General features: G+C 46.2%; 2 protein-coding genes across 5 annotated transcripts in view; one reads left to right on the plus strand and one right to left on the minus strand.

Annotated features, from left to right (window-relative positions):
• Positions 1 to 5,584, minus strand: part of ZCCHC17 (zinc finger CCHC-type containing 17) — a 67,281-nt gene extending 61,697 nt beyond the window's left edge. For 2 of the 4 annotated variants that reach the window (XM_073616236.1, XM_073616234.1), the window contains exon 1: positions 5,479 to 5,584. The gene's annotated coding sequence lies outside the window, so the exon portion shown is untranslated. Of the gene's footprint in view, positions 1 to 5,410 lie in introns of all 4 variants that reach the window. The other 2 variants (XM_073616235.1, XM_073616237.1) reach the window with 2 other exon arrangements.
• A 60-nt stretch (positions 5,585 to 5,644) lies between these two features.
• Positions 5,645 to 20,865, plus strand: SNRNP40 (small nuclear ribonucleoprotein U5 subunit 40). The gene is made up of 10 exons (XM_073616233.1): positions 5,645 to 5,880; positions 7,985 to 8,114; positions 8,465 to 8,558; positions 10,853 to 11,018; positions 12,433 to 12,555; positions 13,351 to 13,471; positions 18,241 to 18,323; positions 18,400 to 18,461; positions 18,571 to 18,674; positions 20,460 to 20,865. The coding sequence occupies exons 1-10, from the start codon at positions 5,776 to 5,778 to the stop codon at positions 20,507 to 20,509; spliced, it is 1,038 nt and encodes a 345-aa protein (XP_073472334.1). The 5' UTR covers positions 5,645 to 5,775; the 3' UTR covers positions 20,510 to 20,865.
• The last annotated feature ends 1,508 nt before the right edge of the window (positions 20,866 to 22,373 follow it).

The raw sequence follows: 22,373 nt of genomic DNA on the forward strand, positions 1-22,373 counted from the left end.
CTCTGCAGCAATGCTGGCAGCACTCATATGTCCATTTCCCAAAGGCAACCTCTGGATATGATGCTGAGCATGCGCACTCAACTTGTTTGGTCGACCATGGTGAGGCCTGTTCTGAGTGGAACCTGTCCTGTTAAACTGCTGTATGGTCTCGGCCACCGTGCTGCAGCTCAGTTTCAGGGTCTTGGCAACCTTCTTATGGCCTAGGCCAGTGGTGGCGCACCTTGCCACCCTAGATGTTTTGGAACTACATTTCCCATGATGCTCATGCACTCTGCAGTGTAGTTGAGCATCATGGGAAATGTAGTTCCAACACATCTAGGGTGCCAAGGCTCGCCATCACTGGCCTAGGTCATCTTTATGTAGAGAAACAGTTCTATTTTTCAGATCCTCAGAGTTCTTAGCCATGTTGAACTTCCAGTGACCAGTATGAGAGAGTGAGAGCGATAACACCAAATTCAAACACACCTGCTCCCCATTCACACCTGAGACCTTGTAACACCGAGTCACATGAGGTCAAAATGGCTAATTGGGCCCAATTTGGACATTTACACTTAGGGGGGGTACTCACTTTTGTTGCCAACGGTTTAGACATTAATGGTTGTGTGTTGAGTTATTTTGACTGGACAGCAAATTTACACTGTTATACAAGCTATACATGTTGTCACATGAAAAGATATAATAAAATATTTACAAAAATGTGAGGTGTGTGCATATATTTTTATTTTTTTCCATAACTAAATCCCATAGTTTGTAGACGCTATAACTTTTGCGCAAACCAATCAATATATGCTTATTGGGGTTTTTTTTACCCCAAAAATATAGCAGAATACATATTGGCCTAAATAGATGAAGCAATTTGATTTTTTTTTTCATTGGATAGGTTTTATAGCAGAAAGTAAAAAATATTTTTTTTTGTTTTCCAGAACGGTCAGCCTTTTTTTGTTTACGGTCACACAAAAGAAAAACCGCAGAGGTGATCAAATGGCACCAAAAGTAAGTTCTATTTGTGGGAAAAAGGGACATCAATTTTATTTGCATACAGTGTCGCACGACCACGCAATTGTCGTAACAGCGCCATATCGCAATAAATGGCCTGGTCATAAGGGGGGGGGGGAAATCTTCTGGAACTGCAGTGGTTAAGCATACATTCCTCTGTATTCAGCCATCTTCACTGGCAAGGATAACACAACTAGCATTGCTAGTAGTGCCACAATCAGGGCATTTTTTTTTTACACACGCAGAGTGCAGAGTTCGGGGGGGGGTTACACACAGGGTGCAGAGTTCGGGGACGGGGGTTTACACACACACACACACACAGGGTGCAGAGTTCGGGGGGGGGGGGGGGGGTTTACACACAAACACAGGGTGCAGAGTTCGGGGACGGGGGTTTACACACACACACACACACACACACACACAGGGTGCAGAGTTCGGGGGGGGGGGTTTACACACAAACACAGGGTGCAGAGTTCGGGGACGGGGGTTTACACACACACACACACACACACACACACACACACACACAGGGTGCACAGTTCGGGGGGGGGTTTACACACACACACACAGGGTGCAGAGTTCGGGGACAGGGTGTTACACACAGGGTGCAGAGTTCGGGGGGGGGGGGTTTACACACAGGGTGCAGGGTTCAGGGGGGGGGGTTACACACAGGGTGCAGAGTTCGGGGGGGGGGTTTACACACAGGGTGCAGAGTTCGGGGGGGGGGGTTTACACACAGGGTGCAGAGTTCGGGGGGGGGGGTTTACACACAGGGTGCAGAGTTCGGGGGGGGGGTTTACACACAGGGTGCAGAGTTCGGGGGGGGGGGGGGTTTACACACAGGGTGCAGAGTTCGGGGGGGGGGGTTTACACACAGGGTGCAGAGTTCGGGGGGGTTACACACAGAGTGCAGAGTTCGGGGGGGGGGGGTTACACACAGAGTGCAGAGTTCGGGGGGGGTTACACACAGAGTGCAGAGTTCGGGGGGGGGGGTTACACACAGAGTGCAGAGTTCGGGGGGGGGGGGTTACACACAGAGTGCAGAGTTCGGGGGGGGGGGGGGGTTACACACAGAGTGCAGAGTTCGGGGGGGTTACACACAGAGTGCAGAGTTCGGGGGGGGGGGGTTTACACACAGAGTGCAGAGTTCGGGGGAGGGGGGGTTTACACACAGAGTGCAGAGTTCGGGGGAGGGGGGGTTTACACACAGAGTGCAGAGTTCGGGGGAGGGGGGGTTTACACACAGAGTGCAGAGTTCGGGGGAGGGGGGGTTTACACACAGAGTGCAGAGTTCGGGGGAGGGGGGGTTTACACACAGAGTGAAGAGTTCGGGGGAGGGGGGGTTTACACACAGAGTGCAGAGTTCGGGGGAGGGGGGTTTACACACAGAGTGCAGAGTTCGGGGGAGGGGGGGTTTACACACAGAGTGCAGAGTTCGGGGGAGGGGGGGTTTACACACAGAGTGCAGAGTTCGGGGGAGGGGGGGTTTACACACAGGGTGCAGAGTTCAGGGGGGGGGTTTACACACAGGGTGCAGAGTTCGGGGGGGGGGGTTTACACACAGGGTGCAGAGTTCAGGGGGGGGGTTTACACACAGGGTGCAGAGTTCGGGGGGGGGTTTACACACAGGGTGCAGAGTTCGGGGGGGGGGGGGGGGTTTACAAACACACACACAGGGTGCAGAGTTCGGGGACAGGGTGTTACACACAGGGTGCAGAGTTCGGGGACAGGGTGTTACACACAGGGTGCAGAGTTCGGGGACAGGGTGTTACACACAGGGTGCAGAGTTCGGGGACAGGGTGTTACACACAGGGTGCAGAGTTCGGGGGAGGGGGGGTTTACACACAGGGTGCAGAGTTCGGGGGGGGGGTTTACACACAGGGTGCAGAGTTCAGGGGGGGGGTTTACACACAGGGTGCAGAGTTCAGGGGGGGGGTTTACACACAGGGTGCAGAGTACAAGGGGGGGGGGGTTTACACACAGGGTGCAGAGTTCAGGGGGGGGGGGGTTTACACACAGGGTGCAGAGTTTGGGGGGGGGGGGGGTTTACAAACACACACACAGGGTGCAGAGTTCGGGGGGGGGGGGGTTTACAAACACACACACAGGGTGCAGAGTTCGGGGACAGGGTGTTACACACAGGGTGCAGAGTTCGGGGACAGGGTGTTACACACAGGGTGCAGAGTTCGGGGACAGGGTGTTACACACAGGGTGCAGAGTTCGGGGGGGGGTTTACACACAGGGTGCAGAGTTCGGGGGAGGGGGGTTTACACACAGAGTGCAGAGTTCGGGGGAGGGGGGGTTTACACACAGAGTAAAGAGTTCGGGGGAGGGGGGGTTTTACACACAGAGTGCAGAGTTCGGGGGAGGGGGGTTTACACACAGAGTGCAGAGTTCGGGGGAGGGGGGTTTACACACAGAGTGCAGAGTTCGGGGGAGGGGGGGTTTACACACAGAGTGCAGAGTTCGGGGGAGGGGGGGTTTACACACAGAGTGCAGAGTTCGGGGGAGGGGGGGTTTACACAGAGTGCAGAGTTCGGGGGAGGGGGGGTTTACACAGAGTGCAGAGTTCGGGGGAGGGGGGGTTTACACAGAGTGCAGAGTTCGGGGGAGGGGGGTTTACACACAGGGTGCAGAGTTCAGGGGGGGGGTTTACACACAGGGTGCAGAGTTCAGGGGGGGGGGGGGGGTTTACACACAGGGTGCAGAGTTCAGGGGGGGGGGGTTTACACACAGGGTGCAGAGTTCGGGGGGGGGTTTTACAAACACACACACAGGGTGCAGAGTTCGGGGGGGGGGGGGGGGGTTTACAAACACACACACAGGGTGCAGAGTTCGGGGACAGGGTGTTACACACAGGGTGCAGAGTTCGGGGACAGGGTGTTACACACAGGGTGCAGAGTTCGGGGACAGGGTGTTACACACAGGGTGCAGAGTTCGGGGGGGGGGTTTACACACAGGGTGCAGAGTTCGGGGGGGGGGGGGGTTTACACACAGGGTGCAGAGTTCGGGGGGGGGGGGTTTACACACAGGGTGCAGAGTTCGGGGGGGGGGGGGGGTTTACAAAACACACACACAGGGTGCAGAGTTCAGGGGGGGGGTTTACACACAGGGTGCAGAGTTCGGGGGGGGGGGTTTACACACAGGGTGCAGAGTTCAGGGGGGGGGTTTACACACAGGGTGCAGAGTTCGGGGGGGGTTTACACACAGGGTGCAGAGTTCGGGGGGGGGGGGGGGGTTTACAAACACACACACAGGGTGCAGAGTTCGGGGACAGGGTGTTACACACAGGGTGCAGAGTTCGGGGACAGGGTGTTACACACAGGGTGCAGAGTTCGGGGACAGGGGTGTTACACACAGGGTGCAGAGTTCGGGGGGGGGGGTTTACACACAGGGTGCAGAGTTCGGGGGGGGGGGTTTACACACAGGGTGCAGAGTTCGGGGGGGGGGGGTTTACACACAGGGTGCAGAGTTCGGGGGGGGGGGGGGGTTTACAAAACACACACACAGGGTGCAGAGTTCGGGGACAGGGTGTTGCACACAGGGTGCAGAGTTCGGGGACAGGGTGTTGCACACAGGGTGCAGAGTTCGGGGACAGGGTGTTGCACACAGGGTGCAGAGTTCGGGGACAGGGTGTCGCACACAGGGTGCAGAGTTCGGGGACAGGGTGTCGCACACAGGGTGCAGAGTTCGGGGACAGGGTGTCGCACACAGGGTGCAGAGTTCGGGGACAGGGTGTCACACACAGGGTGCAGAGTTCGGGGACAGGGTGTCACACACAGGGTGCAGAGTTCGGGGACAGGGTGTCACACACAGGGTGCAGAGTTCGGGGGGGGGGGGTTTACACACAGGGTGCAGAGTTCGGGGGGGGGGGTTTACACACAGGGTGCAGAGTTCGGGGGGGGGGGTTTACACACACAGAGTGCAGAGTTGGGGGGGGGGGTGTTACACACAGAGTGCAGAGTTCGGGGGGGGGGGGGGTTACACACAAAGTGCAGAGTTCGGGGGGGGGGTTACACACAAAGTGCAGAGTTCAGGGAGGGGGGGGGGGGGGTTACACACAAAGTGCAGAGTTCGGGGGGGGGGTTTACACACAAAGTGCAGCGTTGGGGGGGGGGGGGGTTACAAGTGATTGTGGAGAGCAGCCCCCCACCCCAAAGGGTCTGAGCCCCAAGTTCCCCCTGAAAAAAAGCCCTGGTCACAATGCATGGGCACTTACAGTCACAAGATGTGTAGAATGTTGGGAGTACACTGAGCTGCACATGCATGGCTGTCCATGTACAAAAAAAAAATAAAGACAGCAAGCGGGAGGGACAATTTAAAGGCAGAAAGGGCACGTCTATATGTAATCAGCTTCAAGGTTATACAGCATGGTGACTGGGTGTACATGTACAATACATTCTAATGCTAGCACCTGATACCAGTAGTAGATCTTCTTGCACGCCACTGCGAAACTCAATAATCTTTCCAGAACTTCCTCACCTTGTACACGCCGCCATGCCCGTCTCCTCCCACCAGCTACAAGCGCTTGCCGCACTCACAACCCACCACCCCCGCCCGCCCCGGAGATTTTTAACCCCGCCCATTTCCTGGTTCACCACCAATAACAAACACAACCCACTCTAACCTCCCATGTGCTCTCGGACCACGTGACCCGAGTCACAGCAGTGTCAGGAACACGGCAGTCGGCGTTTGATGACGTAAAAACTAGGCGCCGGAAAAGTGTGGTTCGGTTGTATGTAGAGCGCCTGTGGTTTTTCTTCATTTGTTTATCCACCGATGTATTGTGAGACAGACGGGAAAATGATCGAACAGAACAAGAGGAAAGGGATGGAGTTGGTCGCTGCGGCGGCTAAAAAGCCGAGGACTGATCTGGTGGTATCGGTGAGTTGATGGAGCGGAATGAATGACGAGCACTCTATAGATAGAGAACCTTTATGGCGTTGGTGAGCGAGGCTTGTTCGCTGTAGATCATTAAAGTAGAACAACGTGAAAACAGTTTTGCCTCTAGAATAGAGAAAGGAAGGCTTAGAAGCTCTCTCAGGGTTTTTTGCCATCTGTGTCCCTATTGGGTAAATTTCCTCTCACTTCCTGTCCCATAGACAAAGCAAGAAGTGAGAGTAAATCCCTCCAAAGTGAGGGCATTTAACCACTTGCCTACCAGGCACTTTCACCCCCTTCCTACCCAGGCCAATTTTGAGCTTTCAGCGCTGTCACACTTTGAATGACAGTCATGCAACACTGTACCCAAACTACATTTTAATCTGATGGGCCTGCACGGACGAGGAGGCGCTAATAATCGGGGGCACTGATTATCCGTGAAAACAGTGTCTTGACATGCTTGCTGATTAACGGCTTTCCTTTCCTCCCGAAGGCACATCGTGGGAGGAAAGAAATGCAGATAATCAGTAAGTCTATTTACATGTGATTGGACACCACTGATCACATGGTAAAGGGCTGCTAAGATTGGCCCTTTACCCCGATCTGTGATCAGCTGTGTCTGAAGGACACAACGGTCACAGAGTGCACCCGATGTGTGCCACAGTAGGTGTTTTGGCTGTCTTTCAGCTATAGCATGGTCGACAAGTAGTTAAGGAACTATTGTCCCCGCTGGAGGATTTCCACTCCTATTCTTGTTCTGGAGACAAATTAGAATTTGGGATTTTCTTTCACTCTCTGTAATAATGGTCACCAGGACAAATGGGTAGGGTGAATCTCCCTGATAGGGACACAGACAGCAATAAAAAAAATCAAACAGTGGGTCTATTCTGTCTTCCTCTCTCACACAGGGTGTATAACGTATGCCCATGGAGGGCCGTGCTTTCCCACACAAGAATGCACAAGTGTTCTGTGTATCCCCATGCAGGCAGTCCCATTCGTGTCATTTGGAACACAGCGGCTGTATGTTCCCAATCTGACATCAATGCGGGTGTGGTTGCACAGCCCAAAATCCAAACTGTGTGTGTATCCCTGCGCAGGCAAATTCGGCCCTCCACATGTGTACGCTTTAGTATGCCCCGTGTTAACAAAACCTTGCTTATACTTTAACCACTTTTTTAAAAAGAAAGGAGAGGGATTATAGCCTATGTCAAGATTTTATTGTCCGTGTAGGGTTGATACCCCATCACTTCCTCTTGGGGCAAGAGGCACATAGACAAACCACTTTTTTTGAGAGACTAGTGAAGGGTTCAAATGTCTGAAATGTTTGGTGTTCATGTACCTTGCATAACGACATCTTTTATTATTTACCAAACAAATGTGTATTTGTATTGTGTGCACTAAAATTCTTTCCAAACAATTTGCGTTTGAAAAACCTCTGCGCAAATACAGTGTGACATAAAAAATTGCAACACCCACCATTTTATTCTCTAGGGCCTCTGCTTAAAAATTATGTGTAATGTTTTGGGGTTGTAAGTAATTTTTTTTTTTTTTCTTTTAGCAAAAAAAAACAATTTTTACATGTATGACAGAATTGGCCTGGGAGTCAAGTGGTTAAGGCAGGCCATACACAGTTTGAATCAAACCATGTATGGGCAGGCTGGATGTACCGAGTTGATCGATCAACTTGGGTACAACCAGCCTGCCGGATTTTACTTGCGATTATAGCTATCGGCTATACCAAACGCTAGGGATAATCGCTGTCTTCTCACGATGGGGGTGGCTTGACATTCAGGCAACTAACCTCTTTAGAAGTCAGCAGAGCCATCCTACTTATTTCTTTTTGGTAAAGGTATGTTAAACTTCTTTTCCTGGTGCCAACATGGCAGCATACTAACCACATGTATGCTGCCATGGATTGGTGCCAGGAAAGAAAAATTACGTTAAGTATTTGATACAATTTTCTGTTTTCCTGGTGCCAACATGGCAGCATACATTTGGTTAGTATGCTGCCATGGATTGGCACCAGCAAAGGAAATTAACAGTAAGTATAAATCAATTTTCCATTGTTGTGAATTAAGTGTCCATTTCCAACATTTTTTTTTTTCAGGGACCTCCAAGATCATCCAGTCTCCAAGCACCTATCATGCTGTTGTCTGGACATGAGGGGGAAGTTTACTGCTGCAAATTTCATCCCAACGGGCTTACACTGGCTTCGGCAGGATTCGACCGATTAATCCGTAAGCAAAAATAATGACCGTTCTTTTTCCAAAACCTAAAGCTTTTTTTACTACCATAAATTAAAATATTAAATGGACAGTAGCATAATGGGGTCAAAGAGGAACTCGACAAAAAACGTTTTAGAAATGACATGACATTCTGTAGAAAGAGCAAAATTATTGTAGAAAAACAAGCTGGGAAACCTGAGGGGAGGATTTGAAATGTCACAGGATGTTTACTGGAAGCGTTTGCTATATATGGATGCTGACATGACATACGGTTGCCTCCAGAAACGACTGCAACGTTTAAGTGATAATTGTTTGAGCCAACCAGAAAAAGTCATTTTGAAAATGTTTTAATTTTCTTGCAGTTCTGTGGAATGTGTATGGCGACTGTGACAATTATGCAACGCTAAAGGGTCATAGTGGTGCTGTGATGGAATTGCATTACAATACAGATGGCAGGTAAGTCAGTTATACTCACATCACTCATAATGTTCTGCTATAAGGTGTCTATGGCAGAGATTGGTATCATGTTTTTTTTAGTCTTTTCAGTTACTGTATCATTTATTCTAGACAACCAACATAGCATTGTCATAATTTTTTTTGTTTGTATGATTTGAAATTTGAGAAAAGCAGCTGTTGCTGTTCTTAGCTTCTATGGTGGTGGTGCATAAATGGAGTTTCATTTAAAACTCCATTGCTGGATCTACATTGGGTGTACAGAAGATCTAGGTAAACTGCTAAAGTAGCGAGATAATTTGCTGGCTTGTAGATCTATCTTGGCAATCCACATCATAGCAAAGAAAAATGATGAAAGTGTTGGACTCTATACACTCTTTCTGTTCTTCAGTCTGCAACCTCTCCTCCTATTCTGTATATCATCATTGAGTTCAGACCATCTTGAATCAAGTTTGACTTATTCTTGTTAGTTTGAATTTACAATACAGAAAGTAGTGGTGTTCTATGTTCTCTGTGGAAGAGTAAGCAGATCTGCAATTGTTCCCTGATTTCCAGGGAGTTATGAATATATGTTGTAATAAAGCATTGCTTGAGATACAAAAGCTCATAATTTGTGTAAGTTCTAGAGCAATGTCTGAGATGGCCCATATAGATCAATGGCAATTTTTGTATATTTGTATGCTTGGTGCAATGGTTTAACCCTTTCATCATAATTGTAACTTTCGTTAATGCTGAACTTCAGGCAGATATACAGAACACAAATTAGTGCAGCTTATGTATTCATAAATGTGTGTGGGTGGTTTTTTTTTTTTTTTTTTTGTTTTGTTTTTTTATAAACATCTAATGCATGTACCTGAATTTGACTTTGTAGTTTCTTGCAATCTGCCTGTAAAGCAACACTCCCACTAGGAGCAAGAGGGACAGTACTGGGAGACCATCAAGTGAGATGTTTGCTAATATGCTGAATACTTTGACAGCATGAGAAAGCAGAGTGAGAAACCTGGCCTCATCACCTTTACTGGCCAAGCAGCAGGCTGGGGTTGGAGAGATGACATCATGTTCCTTAATTGTAACAGAGGATATGATATCCATCTGGCTGTGATGGGGATATATGCAGCTACACACCGTGGTTCCTTTCTCTGACCCCCAATGTTTGGGTGAATTCTGATGTAGGGGCCAGAGAATGTAACAACAGCATGTGTTGGGGAACACAGGCTTCTGACATTCCTAGAAGTGTTGAATGCTGAAGAATGAGACCGCATCTCTTGAACAGAGCTTGGGTATGAGACACAGGGGATTTCCATTTTGATAGATTTTTTTTTTTTTAATGTGACTGACAATGACAGTTGATCAATGAAGGTGCCACTGCGGATTTGTTTTTAAATGCCCATGTTCCAAGTCTGTCCATTCATATCCTTTCTTCATTACTTGCCCAGTCTAATCTGGAGCAAGTGATATGCACATACTTTTTCTTGATCAGTGACTTGGCAAGAAGTAAAAGAGGGTAACCACCAAAGCTGCACCCTCAAAAGCAAGGATGTAATGCAGGCATCATTAAATGGAGGTCCATTTCTGGCCCCAGTAGCCATACTACCCAGACCGCAGCCTCGCCAAATAGTTGCCTGCTGCTGCTATGTTCACAGCATGGCGGGCATGGCGTGCACGGGTCTGTCCCTTCAATAGGATCTCTGCACTGCCCCCTCCTCACACTGCCTGTCTTATTCACACACAATGAGAAGTGCTGCCACTCTGGACAAAGGGCAGGACTTTTTAAGTTAAGAAGTGGGTAATTGGTTGCTGTGCAGCGGGGTGGTCCCAGCAATCAATCACTCACCTTTTTAATGTGAAAAGTCCCGCCTGTTGTCCAGGCCTGCCGTGCTTTCTGTCTTGTGTGAATAAGGTAGGGCGTGGTGAGGGGGGAGTGCTGTGCAGGACAGGAATCTACTATCGAGAGGGGCCAGCCTGTGATTTGGTGGGGGGGTCTGAGATGAGGGGCCTGTGATGTGCACGGGAGGAGTCATAGCACCAATATGACACTCGGACCTCCGCTAAAAGAAGAATGTTCTGACCGGACCCCTGTGAATTTTAATTCACTACCCCTGATGTAATGGTTCCATTTCCCTGTCTTACTATAAAGTTGGATGTTTTGTAAGTTCACAATTGTATAAAACGCCTCCCTGAGGTGGTGGAAAAGCCCTTACCCTGAATAGTCAGTTATATCATCACTTTTCATTCTGAACAGAATTTTAACCAAATTATTTTATTTATTTATTTATTTATTGTGCTTCTCTGTACAGCTTGCTGTTCTCTGCATCAACTGACAAAACCGTTGCAATTTGGGACTGTGAAACTGGAGAGCGAGTGAAAAGGCTAAAAGGACACACATCGTTTGTAAATTCCTGTTATCCTGCCAGGAGAGGTCCACAGCTCATCTGTACGGGCAGTGATGATGGGACAGTGAAGGTGAATGCAGCAGCACACAACTGCTATTGTTAGGGCCAAACACTTTATCATTTTTTAGTTTTTTTTTTTTTTTGTTTTTTGTGGTGTGCTCCTGTGTAATGTATTTTAGATGGTAGACTGAAACAGGTTACCGTAATTCTCTGCTTCAAGCATACGTTGCTTTTAATACACTTGTGTGTTCTGTAAACATGTAGAATACATGTTGGAATCTGTTATTAAACAACTCAACGTCTAACTCTGCATTATACAGAGTCTTCACCAAACATGTTTTGACCTTGGTATAGTTAGAACCCCTAGGTGCACCTTTTTACTAACCTCCTAAGAATACTACTTGCCTGGCTGTCTGAAATAACCAATTCCTAATTATCTCAGTACAAGGTTCCCTTTACCACTTGCTGACCGCAATACATATATACATTGCGGGTTGCAAGTGGTTTACCAGGATTATTGCTTAAGATATCAGTATCGTGTGTGTGTGTGTGTTTTGAATTTTTTTTTTTTTTCTCCCCGTTCCAATCGGCTCATGAGCTGCTGGAACGCTTTCTGATGCAGCGGGAGGTGTTTCTTGGGCTTACCGTTTCCGCCGGTTCGTCCGAGAAAAATATCTGACGGCGCGGCCAGCTGCTCCCGTAGGCGTTCGAAGAGTAGATCCTTTTTGATCACCTCTATGGCCTTGGAGGACTGGAGACAGGCTGAAAGACCCCCCCCCCCCCCCTTTTTGTTTTTGTTTTGCTTTTAAAGGTAAAGGATAGATTTGGGGGTCTTTTTGACTCCAGATCTCTCCATAAAGAGGACCTGTCACCCTTATTTATATTACGAGGGATGTTTACATTCCTTTGTAATAGGAATAAAATTGATCAAAAAAAATAAAGGGACATTGTAAAAATAAAGTAAAATAGATAAGATGGGAAAAAATGAAAGCACCCCCCATCCCTCAATGCTCGCGTAAAGAGCGGACACATGCTTAAGTTGCACCCGCATATGTAAACTGTGTTCGCACCACACGTGGCGTATCAATGTGAGCATTAGAGCAATCATTCTAGCACTAGACCTCCTCTTTAACTCTAAACAGGTAACCTGTAAAGATTTTTAAGTAACGTAGTTTTGCCGCCATTCCACGAGTATGATTTTCTAGCAAAAAATACTGATTTCAACTTGTAAACAAAAAGTGGTTAATAAATACAAATGGAACAAAGGCCTGTGTGAACTTAAATCAGCAAAGGAAAAATACTGGACAAATGTAGCAGGTGGATAGAAGTCTAAGGTAACCATATAAAGCTGTGAACCTAAGGCCTGGATGTTTGTCAATAGAAAATGACATTCTTGAGTTTGGAATGGGGGGAAAGAACTCTCAAATATAAATAGTTTTGCAGATTTATCTTGTTTTTTCATGGTTTAATCTTCTTTATTACAGCTTTGGGACTTCAGGAAAAAGGCAGCAGTGCAGACTTTCCAAAATACATATCAAGTATTAGCTGTTACCTTCAATGACACCAGTGACCAGATTATCTCAGGAGGCATAGATAATGACATAAAGGTAAGGATCATTCTGTCGGTTATTCAAATAATGGTGATAATCTCCAGCAAAGAATTAAGCTTTTTTTTTTTTTAATGTACATAAATTATTTATTCTGAGCTATAGTGCAGAGCTGGTTAATTTTACAGCAGAGCCAAGGACTTTGTAAAGTCTTATGTCTTTTCTGAGATCAGCCACATTGGGAAGGACTAGTTAGGCTTAATGTACACGGGACGTCTTTAGTAACCCACGTTTAACACGTCCGTTTTGCCGCATTTACATGCTGCGTTTAGCAGCCTTTTGGTTTTAGAAGCGTTTAGAAAAAAAAAAAAATTTTTTTTTTTTTTTTTTTTTTTCAAAATCGCCAAAAATGAAAAACTCCTGTTAACAAAATTGCGACTACATGCGAGTTACCACGTTTAGAAGCATTTGGCGCTTGAAATGCCTCTAAACTCAGCGTCTGAACTCACTTTTTTGCTTTCCAAAAAAGGCCTCTAAACTCAACTGCCTACAAACAACCATGTGTACATGTACTGATAAGATAACGTAGAGGAGAGTTTAGGAGCAGTTAAAAAAAATGCCCAACTGCTCCTAAACGTCTGTTTAGCAGCAGCAGCGTACATGAGGCCTTAGAGTTGCCACAAATACCTTGTCAATATGCCACACCACCATGCCACCTCTGTAGCTGATGTTATATGAGAGTTAACGCTTCACACGTCTGTTCTTTCGCTTGGTGTGCCAAGAGACATATTTAATTGAACAACCTTCCCTGCTGTAAGATGGTTTATTTATTTATTTATTTTCCATTTTTGCTAGGTTTGGGATCTAAGACAGAACAAGCTGATGTATACAATGAGAGGTCATGGTGATTCTGTGACTGGCCTAAGTCTTAGTTCTGAAGGTTCTTACTTGCTCTCGAATGCAATGGATAATACAGGTATTACCAACTTTAAAAAATATGGGGAGATGTTGATAATGAATGTGTGGTATATGCAGTATACTTTTAAATCTACCAGTGAGACCTCTTTGGAGAGCAACTGATAAGCAAGTCCGGTTGCATTCCAGTTTGGTTTGTTCAATACAGGAACATCATCACGAAAGGGCAGAAATCCTCCTCCTATTGCTGATATAAATCTATAATTAATCAGGGCACCATTTAATTGCTTCTTAGGCAGCTTACAACATAAGCTACAAGCAATCTTTTGCTTTTACTTGGTAGTAATGAGGAGGCTTGGTCACATTTTCTCACTCATGGTAATGTTGCAGAATTGGCAGCATTTATGTGTAGCCAAAGAAAAAAATCTTTATATAAGCAACACTCACTGGCCACTTTATTTGGTACACCTGTTCAATTGCTTGGTAACACAAATTGCTAATCAGCCAATCACATGGCAGCAACTCAATGCAATTAGGCATCTAGACGTGGTGAAGACAACTTGCTGAAGTTTAAACCAAGTCTCAAAATGGCAAAGAAAGGGGATTTTAGTGACTTTGAACGTGGCATGGTTGTTGGTGCCAGACGGGCTGGTCTGAGTATTTCAAAAACTGCTGATCTACTGGGATTTTCACACACAACCATCTCTAGAGTTTACAGAGAATGGTCCAAAAAGAAAAAATATCCAGTGAGCAGCAGTTGTGTGGATGAAAATGCCTTGTTGGTTTCAGAGCAGAATGGGCAGACTGGTTTGCGATGATAGAAAGGGAACAGTAACTCAAATAACCACTCATTACAGCCAAGGTATGCCATCTCTGAACGCACAACACATCGAACCTTGAAACAGATTGGCTACAGCAGCAGAAGACCACAGCGGGTGCCACACCTTTCAGCTAAGAACAGGAAACGGAGGCTACAATTTGCACAGGATAACCAAAACTGGACAATAGAAGATTGGAAAAATGTTGCCTGGTCTGATTTCAGCTGCAACATTCAGATGGTGGGGTCAGAATTTGGTGTAAACAACATGAAAGTATGGATCCATCCTGCCTTGCATCAACGGCTCAGGCTGGTGGTGGTGTAATGGTGTGTGGGGATATTTTCTTGGCAAACTTTGGGCCCCTTGGTACCAATTTAGCATCATTTTTAATGCCATGGCCTACCTGAGTATTTTTACTAACCATGTTCATCCCTTTATGGATACAGTGTACCCATCTTTTAACAGGGTAATGTCATAAAGCTCAAATCATCTCAAACTGGTTTCTTGAACATGACATTGATTTCACTGTACTCCAATGGCCTCCACAGTCGCCAGCTCTCAATCCAACAGAGCACCTTTGGGATGTGGTCGAACAGGAGATTTGAATCATGGATGTGCAGCTGACAAATCTGCAGCAACTGTGTGATGCTATCCTGTCAATATGGACCAAAATCTCTGAGGAATGTTTCCAACACCTTGTTGAATGTATTCCACGAAGAATTAAGGGAGCTTACGGTGTACTTAATAAAGTGGCCAGTGAGTGTAGCTAAAATAAGAGAAGCTTCTTAAAGTAGTCCAGTTGTACCACACTCCAGTGCCGGGACAAGGCCATCTGGGCGAAGATGGCAAACTGCACAAAACACCCCCCCCCCCAGGTATAAAGAGTCAGTGTCCTTTCAAAACTAGAAAACACTTAAAACAATATAATACTGTAGCTGCAGCCCCGTCGCAGTATATGTACTGCGGTGGATCTGCAAATGGTTAAATTGTAAGTTCACTTTACAGAAAATCTGTAAGGTGAACTTACATTGGACCCCCTCCCCATCCCCCCCCCCCCCCCCCCCCCTAATCCTGCTAACCTGGAGTCCAGTGATCCCCCGCACTGACCCCTTTACATTACATAGCCCCCTGCACCTCTGGACCCCTTTACATTACACAACACCCTGCATCTCTGGACCCCTTTATATTACACAGCACCCTGCATCTCTGGACCCCTTTATATTACACAGCACCCTGCAGCTCTGGACCCCCTGCATGGTTACACAGACCCCCCCCCCCCATTCAGTGTAGCCCCCCGTTCAGTGCAGACCCCCACTTCAGTAAAGACACCTCCTTCAGTGTAGCCCTTCGCTCAGTGCAGACCCCCCTTCAGTGTAGCCCCCCCCCCGTTCAGTGCAGACCCCCACTTCAGTACAGACACCTCCTTCAGTGTAGCCCCTCGTTCAGTGGAGACCCCCCTTCAGTGTAGCCCCGTGCTCAGTGCAGACACCCCCCTTCAGTGTAGCCCCCATTCAGTGCAGTGTGCAGACACCCCCCCCCCATTCAGTACCTCAGATCAGCGCGGCGGCACATGCTCAGCAGATCCCCCCCCCCTCCCCCTGTTTACACATAAACAGAGAGGAGGGGGAGGCGGCTTCACTCTGCTCGGCTGTGCCTGTGTGACATCCCGGATCGCACAGACAGACAGCCCGCGGCCGCGAGAGGAGGGGATAGTCTGGAGCTTAACGGATAGTCTGACTTCAAATAAAGAGATCTATATACACCTATCGTAAGCCACTCAAGGTTTCCAGATATCCATATTCACCACTTCAATTTTGCCAAATATATCTACTTCTTATTACAGCAATTGTAGAGAAAAATGTATGATGTTCCAGGTCTCTCCCCTCTGCTATGGGTAATTACCAGAGCATCAAATCTGAGTTTCTGTTCCAGCAAAAGCATAGTAGGAATCAAGATGCTCAAAATATGCAGATCAATTACAGATTTATTAAAAATGAGCAGTCAAAACGTACACTGCACACTTCCAGTATCTAGTTTAGCATGCAACAATAGGAGCTGCCATCACCACTGCTTAGCAGTGTTAGACCCCCTTTCACACTGAAGGCACTTTTCAGGCGTTTTACCGCAAAAATAGCACCTGTAAAGCAGCTCTCAAGCCTCCTGAGTGCTTTCACACTGGAGCGGTGCGCTTGAAGGACCGGGAAAAAAAAGTCCTGCTAGCAGCTTCTTTGGGGCTGAGCGGTGTATACACCACTCCTAAACCGCCCCTGCCATTGAAATCAAAGGGCAGCGCTACCAAAGCGCCCCGTTAGCGGCTGAAAAGTGCTGCTATAACATTGGTAAAGCCCCGCTAAAACTAGCACTCTTATTCAATATGCATTAGTAGCATCTGACAAAGGCATACATTTTTTTTTTTTTTTTTTCTCGAATCGTCTTCCAGGGCAGCATCTGAGAGATAGGCAGCTCCTCCTCCCTTAAACATGAAACACATTAGTCCACCATTATAAATGTGTTAGTCTTACCTGCTTGCCTTAGTTGTTTTGTGTTTCCTCTGGACCCACAGGAGCTGCAAAAACGTTTTATTATTTTCCAAGTCTCTGTGCTTGTTGCAGGAGACTCCCTGTCGAGCAGGGGGGGGGGGTTGGGGAGCAAGGGCAGCAATTTGAGCAAATAGCTCTGCCTGATGTTTCACCCCTTCAGAGGGGTCTGCAACCATCCCCCCCAAGCTGATGTTTCACCCCTTCAGAGGGGTCTGCAACCATCCCCCCCAAGCTGGAACACATGCAGTGGCATTCTCCCCTGGACACCGCTTTCCTTGCTGGTGGAGGGACCGGTCTGCTGCTAGCATCCGACTGCCAGTCGCCGGTGAGAGGAAGCTGCGCTGGAAGCCTTCTAGCACAGCCTCTCTCCCGCTGGTCCGGCCACCCGCCCGCTTGCCGCCGCACCAGGAGTCGACAAAGGAAAAACGGGCATCGAAAAACATGATCAGGAGATGGATAAGAATTGCCATACAGACGGCTTATGAGGCACAAAATCTCACCCCTCCAAGCAGGATCGGAGCACACGCAACCAGAGCCTGGGCAACCTCGGTCGCAGAGAAAGCAGGGGTAACTCCGGAGCAGACATGTAGGGCAGCGACATGGTCCAGCTTCAGTACCTTCGCAAGGCACTATCGTATAGACCAGCTGTCCGACCAAGATCAGGCATTTGGTCGCAAGGTGCTCCAGTCTTTATCCCCACCCTAGTAAGTATGGCTTGATACATCTCGGATGCTGCCCTGGAAGATGATTTGAGAAAACAGAGTTAGGTACCTGGTAACTTTTTTTTCTAAGAAGTCTTCCAGGGCAGCACTAGTTCCCACCCTAAAGTGATACCAGGTATAGTGGAAGCTTTGGCTTACTGAGAGTTCCTTCGGTACTTGAATATAACTGAGGCACGTAGGTAAGACTAACAAATTTATAATGGTGGACTAATGTGTTTCCTGTTTCAGGGAGGAGGAGCCTATCTCTCGGATGCTGCCCTGGAAGACTTCTTAGAAAAAGAGTTACCAGGTACCTAACGCCTGTTGTGGTGTGTTTTTTTTTTTTTTTTTTTTTTTTTTTTTTTTTTTTTTAAATCAGCAGGCATCGGTTATATCCAACGTCACCATTGCTTAGCTGAAATACACTGGATTCTCAGTTTGAAATGTATTTGCTGCTTTATTTTAATAAAGTTGAAAAATTACCTGCACAGTCGGAATATTTTTGTTTCCTACTATGCTTTTGCTGAAAAAATTTAAATGCAGAGATTTGATGTTCTGGTGGTCAGTGACAGAAAAGTGGCAAGACCTGCCCAGTTGTCTTTTGCTATTTAAGTTTCTCGCTGTCGCCTCATCTCCACAACACGGGGGATGTTTTGTAGTAGAACTAGAGCGAGAGAATTTAGGAAGGCTAGTTAGACAGGGTAGATAAGGTACACGTGTGACTTGAAAGTGAACTTTTTTGTGTTTGTTTTAATTATTTTTTTTTTTTAGTTCGCATATGGGATGTTCGCCCGTTCGCCCCAAAAGAAAGATGTGTAAAAATTTTTCAAGGAAATGTGCATAATTTTGAAAAGGTTAGTGACTTTCGTTGCTTCATTTACCCTTCTGTGGTGTGACAAAATGTATAACTGACTTTTTTTTTCTTTTTAGAATCTGTTGCGTTGTTCCTGGTCTTCAGATGGCAGCAAAATAGCAGCTGGATCAGCAGACAGGTAAAGGAATTGTGTACCGCTGCTTTTGTCTTTGCTCTCCTTGAGCCAACATTTTAGCTTGGTACCTGTCACCTTTTCCATAATTGCCTTTTTCCTTGCTTCCATGCAGGTTTGTGTATGTTTGGGACACCACATCCCGCAGGATTATATATAAGCTTCCAGGCCATGCAGGCTCTATCAATGAAATTGCTTTCCATCCTGAAGAGTCCATTGGTAAGTTTTGTGTGTGTGTGTGTGTTTGTTTTTTGTTCCCAACAGTCAGTAAATGATTACCAAATTAAAGAAGGTTTTGGTGGGAACAATTTGGCTGAAATGCACACGTGAACTTTCTACCTAAGACCCCTTTCACACTGGGGCGGTTTGCAGGCGTTATTGCGCTAAAAATAGCGCCTGCAAACCGACCCAAAACAGCCGCTGCTGTTTGTTCAGTGTGAAAGCCCGAGGGCTTTCACACTGAAGCGGTGCGCTGGCAGGAGAAGGAAAAAACTCCTGCCAGCCGCATCTTTGGAGCGGTGAAGGAGCGGTGTATTCACCGCTCCTAAACCGCTCCTGCCCATTGAAATCAGTGGGACAGCGCGGCAGTACCGCGGCCATAGCCACGCTATATTAGCGGTTTTAACCCTTTTTCAGCCGCCAGCGGGGGATGAAAACCGCACCGCTAGCGGCCGAATACCGCAGTAAAGCAGCGCTATAAATAGCGCTGTTTTACCGCCGACGCCCCCTACCGCCCCAGTGTGAAAGCAGCCTTACTACCATAATGTTTTGAGCTTGTTAATATTGTTTTGCTAACTCTCTTGTTGTAGCTTTAAAGCTGTCCACAGCATTGTTTGCATTCTACATTTTAACCCTCTTTTCTCCTATGATTCAAAAAATGGAAAATGATGATCTCACAGCCCATACTCCTAGTGAGTACAGGGAATGTACTGGGGAGGCATAGTGTTATACCTGTATGGGCACATACTGTATAAGATGACATACAACACTGCTGTGCACTAAAAAATAGGGCAGCCCACTCACTGTACAAGCATGACTGGGAAATGTAGTCTTCTAGTTGTTTCTCCCTGACCATGCATGCAAAGTCAGCAGAAGGGAAGGACTATCCAAACACAATAGCCATTAGATTAACATTATTCACTGTTTTGGTATGTACAGGTACAGAAAAGTGGGCTTATATTTACATTTTGGTTACTTTATCAACTATGAATTCACTTCAGCCTTTTCCTTTTTTTTTACTTTGTAATGCCTGAAAAGTGTTTACATATACAATGCGCAACCATAAAAAAAAAAAAAAATTACTCCACATGCGCATATCCACACAAAAAAAAAGAAAATTGGTTTAGCAAACCAGTGTTTTTCCTGGAAAGGTGAAATGTCTGATCATGAAGTTTTGGACAACACACAAAAGTGAAATACTTCTAGGAATTTTCATGATATTTTTACATTATTCTGATGGGGCAAAGTACATGTAGGGCTGTCCTATCTCACTAAGTGCTCTGTAACATTAGCTGTGATGTGGAGCACAGCCTTGGCCACTCAGCACTGCAGCTAGCAAGGAGACTGCTGCATTGTTTTGTACTAGATGTGCTGCATGTATTTTTGTCCCTTCTGGAACTTTAATAATGTGAAGAAATGCAGATAACTCATTAAGGTTTTTAAGAAAGTTCCGCCCATCCTATTGTCTGGCGATCCCCAGAATGTTGTGTGAATTTTGTCCTGTCACCCCATCTAGCAGAAAATATAGGACATAATGATAGACACTAGCTTATTGTTGAAGTCCAGATATCAATTGTTCTCCCCAAATAACCAGGCTGTTCCAAAGTTGCTTTGTCAAAAAAATACTCATTAGGTTCAATAAAGTTGGTCGTTTTTAGGGGAGGGTTAGGCTGTGATTTGGTACAGGTAACATTTTATTTTTCCTTCTACGACTGTGTACTGTTATGAATACCAGCTTTAATTAACATTGCACAATTGTTTGACTTTTTTTCTTTTACTTTACAGTTTTATCTGCTTCCAGTGATAAAAGACTATATATGGGAGAAATCCAATGATCAAGCAGCAATTCACAGATCCATTTGTTTAGCGTACTGTTCCCCTTGTATAAACTGACCCAGAGGACTGTTTTAAAAGAGTATGCGTTCATTGTTTGTTCTTATTTGTCTTCAGATATTTGCTTATTATTTTGTACTTGGAACACTCTGGTCTTAGATTCTACTAAGGCATCATGATTCTTTTTGAGCCATCTATAAGTCGTTGTCCCTATGTAAATAGATATGCCCAGTTTCTGGGTACTATGCTATGTAATTTCTTAGGGTCAGCCAATGCAAATAGTGTTCACATAGGTATACAACCTTTTTTTTTTATTTTATTTTGTATGAAAAGCTTTTAATACAGTTATATGAACTGATATGGTGTGTCATATACTTTACTATTGACAGTTGATCACTTTGCTACATACTTAGAGCATTAGTTGTAAATAAATCAGAAAAAATTAAAAACTGTGCTCCTCCCAATGCTGAAAACTTGATATAAAGGTGTCAGGCTTTTGTACACAATCCACAGCCAACTGGGTCCTGTGTTGCAAAGTGTCCCACCACTGAATGTTTTCTCATGAGTGAGTTTTTAGTGTTCACTGCAGAAAAGTTCACACTTGGCGCTAGCAAGTCAGTAAACGGGAGCACATTCAGTGGTGGGACTCTGCAACATAGGACACTGCCAGCTACAACTTTGCAAGTAAATATCACTGTGGATCATGTACAAAAGTCTGATCCCTGCATATCATCATGTTTACAGCATTTGGAGGAGTGCAGCAGAATGAATGAACTTAGTTGTTATACTACTGGGCAATGGTTTTGCACAGAGCAGCTCTGATCCTCCTCTTCTCCCCTGCCAACGCTCCAGGCCCAGCCCCCGCCTATTGCCCCCATAGTAAGCAGCGAGCTTCCCCTCGTTCTCTCCTCATTCACTAACTGGATGTGATCGACCGTAGTGGGAGCCAATAGCTACTGCTGCTGTCTCAGCCAATGAGGGAGAGATGTGAAAGCTAAAGCTCTCATACACATTGCTGGATCGAGATGGGGCTCAGATAAGTTTTCTTTGGGGGGGGGGGCAGGTTTTTTACTTTCATGCATAAAAGACTATCGATCGACTTCAGTACAATCAGCCTCTTGGGGGTTTTTTGTGAGATCACTGCACTGCATCACTGGAAAATCTCCCGCTTTATTTTATTTTCACCTGGTAATCCAGCTAGTAAGTCTGTTGTTTTTCAACAGAATAAGCTGTCCTGGAGAATGACTTCACTTTGTTAGTGTATCTAAATTCTCCCCTCCCCCCCAGATTAACAATGCTGCTGTCCAGAGGTTCCCCTGTGCTCCTTCATCCAGAGTGGGAACGGTCTGTTACTGGCCAGATCACCAGGTCAAAACAGAGGGGGTGTAAAGCCAAAAAAAAAAAAGTCACATTCTAATGATTGGTAAGCTGCAATACATTACTTTTATTTTGTTTTGGGTAGGACAATGATACATTTTCAGACATGCAAATATGCTGTAGATAGGATTTCTAGACTTGGAGATGCAAATTCAGAGACTGTTGGATTGTACTGTCAACCCTTGGTTACTTGCTGACCTGGAATAAGTAGGTGAATGTTAGATGCCCTGACACGTTACTGGTTGTATGCTTAGTCCTCATGCACACGGACGTTTTTACAGCTGCTTTTTTGAGCTTTTTTTGCAGCTTAAAAAGGCCTGTCTATGTTAGTCTATGGCTTCATGCCCACCTAGGCGTTTTTGAGCTGCAAGTGGCATAGGCGTTTTTAAGCTGTAAAAAAAACCCAGGACCAGTGGGTTCTGAAAGATGTTTTTCAGCTGTAAAAACGCTCTAACGCTGAAAAACGCTCAAAAACGCTCAAAAAAGTCA

This window comes from Aquarana catesbeiana, linkage group LG02 (genome assembly GCF_042186555.1).
Source record: "Aquarana catesbeiana isolate 2022-GZ linkage group LG02, ASM4218655v1, whole genome shotgun sequence".
Lineage (NCBI taxonomy): Eukaryota > Metazoa > Chordata > Amphibia > Anura > Ranidae > Aquarana > Aquarana catesbeiana.